Raw genomic sequence first — 4,398 nt, 5'->3', positions numbered from 1 at the left:
TCGTCTATTGGAAGGAACACAGGGCCCCCAATGAAGGATCTAGAGAAAGTACCCAAGAAGTTGAAGGGGTCTGCAACCCTATAGGCGGAACAACAATATGAACTAACCAGTACCCCCCAGAGCTGTATCTCTAGTTGCATATGTAGCAGAGGATGACCTATTCGACCATCGATGGGAGGAGAGGTCCTTGGTCTTGCAAAGATTATATGCCCCAGTACAGGGGGATGCCAGGGCCAGGAAGTGGGAGTGGGTGGGTTGGGGAGCAGGGCAAGAGGCAGGCATAGTTTCCTCATTGCATTTGAAATGTAAATGAAGAAAATATCTAATAAAAAAAAAAGAATCTGATCCAAGTAAACAGAAACATTGTTTCCATGGTAGCCATGTGCCTAAAATGGCACCTGGCACTCAACAACTATTCATCAATCAAGTGAATAACAAATGAATTGATGATTGCTGAGCTGGCTTTTGATTGTGTCCTAAGTATGGCCAGAGATAGAGATAGATAGATAGATAGATAGATAGATAGATAGATAGATAGATAGATAGATAGATAGATAGATAGATACAGAGTCAGAGTCAGAGAGATCAAAATTAACATATGAAAGAAACTATGGGCAGAAGAAGACTTGAGACCCTTCTTTATGTGGGCAATATGCAGCACATATAGCAAGCATGGGGAAAGAAAACAAACATGATTTACATTGGGAGGAGATGAGTGTTATAGAAATGATAATGAATTGTCCTGAGATTCAGCCCTTTTGAGATTATGCTTTTTCTCTGTTCTCTAACCCATTCTATGGAGTCTCTTTCTTGTTCTTAATAAATATTTCTATTTCTAATCATATGTCCTGGTTATAACTCTCTGTCCTGAGACATAAAAACCTGGAAATCTCAGGAGGAGTCCTTCCTGTCCCACTGCTCAAACTCTGACTTATATCTATAACCTAACCAAGTCTAAGGAACCAATTTTTCCTCTACCAACTAGGACTTGACTGGAAACATTTCTAGTGACAAAGCTATGTGTAATTAATTATATGGCTATCCTAATAAATGGCCTGTGTCAGGTCACTGGCTGTGCTTCCTTCCTTCCTCATCCCCATTAGACTTACCAACAGCAAGAATCCTGGTGGTGCTTTACCGTGAGAAGCTCAAGTCTGACTTAGAAGCTTCTGAGATGTGAGCCTTGTTTCCCAGTTTTCACATTAAAGAACAAATGATTTTTTAAAAATAGCATTTATTTACATAAACCATCTAGTTCTCCAAGAAACTATTACAGTCCCATATTTTGAGTGAGGAGAGTAGATGGAAGCAGAGGCAAGATGTTTCATTCAGCTATTAAGTCTTCAGAACTGTGATTCAACCTGCTCAACTCACCTCCCCCAGGTATGTGCTGCTGGAACTTAACTGATGAGTCTTAGATTATCCACCCTGAAATGCCCATGGTTTTTTGAGCTCAAGGTTAACTAGCACAGATTCATCAATTTTTACAATTCTGGGTATGCAGTTTAACTAAATGTGAAACTGGATGTTCTCATAAAGAGCTCGTCCATTCTCTCCCTTTCATCTGTGATGCATTTTAATTCAGACTCTGTAGAGTTCTTCCCAAGAGCATCATGAAGATCATAAAGCCTATCCTACAGATACTTCATCCTACTCAAAAGGAATCCCATGTCCGTGGTTACTTTCTCAGAGCACTCTGTCCCAGTCAGTTGAATGATTTGAGATATGGACCAGAGGTAGCATGGACTCCCATTCAGACTTCCTCTTGATATGTGTCTTTCTCTTTAATAAGAAGGTATGTATCCAAGAATATTAATGCAGAGCAGGTGCCCAGTTGACTTTGAGAGTAAATTAAAAAGCAAAGGTGTTTGAGATATTTTATTCCATTAAATTCCCATCATTTTACACAGATTTTTGTTCTTAGTCTAGACTCTCCATGCTCAGCCTCCAAATACCCTCATCTTAAACTGTGACTATTGGCAAGGTAGGACATCATTCTGAAGTTAGTTTAAGAACCATAGGGCATATGTTCTTCTGTAATATTGTGAAACATAAACCATCAAGATGAAGCCACACACACAGCTGACATGGAAAATGACCACCATAGTTCACAGTAGAAATAAGCTCTGCTCCACTCCAAAGTCAAAGTTGGTGACCCCAAAAGGGATTTCCCTTTGCAAATCTCACACCATTTTACCTCTTCATTTTGTAAGAGAAATCAAAGTCTAAAATCTTCAGCCACTGAGATATTTTCCATATCCTCTTTTTCTCAGATTTTTCAACACACACAATTCTTCGTTTGCTTTCAGAAAAAGTCCCTCAACTCCAATTTCTTCAGTTTATTCACTTTCCAATTGCTCGGTTCACCCTCTGGATTCTATTATGTGGTGGCTTGGCTTAATTGCCTCCCTATAGACCTTTCTCCACATCTGCATCCTTTCTTCCATCTTACACAGAGACTAGGAGGTTTGCACTAACCCTCAAATACACAAGAAAACTCAACCCTTTCCCAAGAGGCTCTTCAAAATCCTCATAATATTTCTGCCCCATGAAGCACAATTCTATCCTGGAAGTTCCCACAGAAGTCCTTTGTAAGAAGAAGAATCTAAGGAGTTATTTCTTCATCCCCAAGCTAAGATAATCTCAAGTGTTGGGTACCTTGGGCCTTCAAAAGCTGAGAAAGGGGGGGAAAAAAACACTGAGCATCCCTATATGGAATAAGTCAAGGAACAAGTAATACACTGGTGATATTGAGAAAGAATTTTATTCATCTACATGGTTGGAGACAGGTGATGGAACCATGAGAAGGAGAAGCAACCAGGCTTTTGGGAAATCCATTAGAAGAGCTCAAGAACACATAGCCCAAGACAGATTCCGATATATGAAAAAAGAACAAGCCAACATGGCACTACTGCTCAGTACTCCAAACCCTTTTGTCTCAACCTCAGGATGCAAGTTAGCAGCAGCCGCCAGAGCTGTGGCCACAGCCTGAACCCCCAGACTGCTGACCACTGCCACGGTCACAGGAACTGGAGCTCCTGCGCCTGCATCTGTGGGACCTGCGCCTGTGGTGGCTCAGGCAGCAGCCTCCCTCAGAGCTGGGGACACTGCAGCCCCCAGAGCTTGTAGCACAACAGGAAGAGGCTGCAGGCAGACATTGTGTTGTGCTCTTTCTGGGGCACTTTGGGGAGCACTTTGGGGAGGGGCACTTGGGAGGAGGTTGGCACTGCTTCTGGCTCTGCTGGCAGGACATCTCGGCAGGAACTGGACCTAGAAGAGTAGGATAGAAACATTATAGGGAGAAGCTTCTGGTGAATGCCTACTGACTTAGTCTATCAAATGCCTGCCTTCTTTGACTTATCTGCTTCCTAAGCCAAGATCTCTATGAAATAAATAGGACCACGAAGGCACATGTCTATCCAATAAAACATTTTCAAGACTATAAGATAGATCCACAAGCATCTCTAGTAAATGCACTCAGAACAATGATTTTTTTAAAAAGGTAATCCTTATGTCCTGTGGCTTGTAGGATTCCTAGATCCCTGACTGTGAGCCAAACACTCCTTCCTCCCTCGCTATTATCTCCCCACCAGGGCCTATTCTGGGCCTCTTCCTAGGGTTCTAGGAAGAGATCAGATATGACAGGCATGCTGTCCCACACAGTCCCAGATAATGAAATGGTCCCAGACATGCACTTACCTGATGCAAAGGTGATAGGAGACTTTCTGAGCAGGCTGTGGATGAGGAATCCAGAGTAGGAGCCTTTTTATTCTCTATAGAACTGGTGAAGCATCACCCAAGCATGTTGCTGTTTTCACAACTAGGGGAGGTGGCAGTGCTACACACTTCCCAGTTACTGGCTTCCAGTGCTTTCCTGTACACGTGCCTAATGATCCCTTAAGGTGGAACCAGGAAGCACTTATGACTGCAAAATCACTTCCTTTTGTTCTTCCCCAGACCTTGACCCACCTTTCCCCATTCATTCACAAGCTCTAAACCTGTTTTGATCTCTTAAGATTATTAACATGGAGATGTATATAGGATGCCCATTGCTCAAAAATTGAATACATGATGGGATCACAATGTTATCATTGATGTATTATGAAGAGCTCAAACATAAGGCTCAAGCCTTTAGAGGGAAAGCCACTACTGTACTGCAGACCAAAAATTATAGGACAGAACTTTCAGATGTTTGGGGGGGGGTGACAGTAGAGAAAAGACAGTGCCTTATAGGGATACAGTGTATAGAAGACAACAGAAAGATACCTGAGACCAGTTTCAGAGAAGGTACTTAGAGATGGCAAGACTCACAACTTTTATCATTAAGAAGAAAGATCTCCCCAGTCTGCTCATCCCATCTTCAGTCTCTGGCAACCTTCATTTTACACCATGCTCCTT

The 4,398-nt window shown here is 42.3% G+C and overlaps 1 protein-coding gene across 1 annotated transcript; it reads right to left on the bottom strand.

The window, feature by feature from the left end:
• Positions 1–2,956: 2,956 nt before the first annotated feature.
• Positions 2,957–3,253, bottom strand: LOC110292002 (late cornified envelope protein 3A-like). The gene has a single exon (XM_021159168.2). It carries the CDS (start codon positions 3,251–3,253, stop codon positions 2,957–2,959), a length of 297 nt encoding a protein of 98 aa, XP_021014827.1.
• Between the last annotated feature and the right edge of the window lie 1,145 nt (positions 3,254–4,398).

The sequence above is a fragment of the Mus caroli genome, unplaced genomic scaffold (assembly GCF_978045245.1).
Source record: "Mus caroli unplaced genomic scaffold, Mus_caroli_1 scaffold_3, whole genome shotgun sequence".
Classification (NCBI taxonomy): domain Eukaryota; kingdom Metazoa; phylum Chordata; class Mammalia; order Rodentia; family Muridae; genus Mus; species Mus caroli.
The sequence above is the reverse complement of the archived record's forward strand: the minus strand, read 5'-3'. Positions and strand labels throughout refer to the sequence as shown.

Bases quoted from the DNA above. Each gene is read 5' to 3' on its own strand.
- LOC110292002 (XM_021159168.2), bottom strand. From the start codon at position 3,253: ATGTCCTGCCAGCAGAGCCAGAAGCAGTGCCAACCTCCTCCCAAGTGC.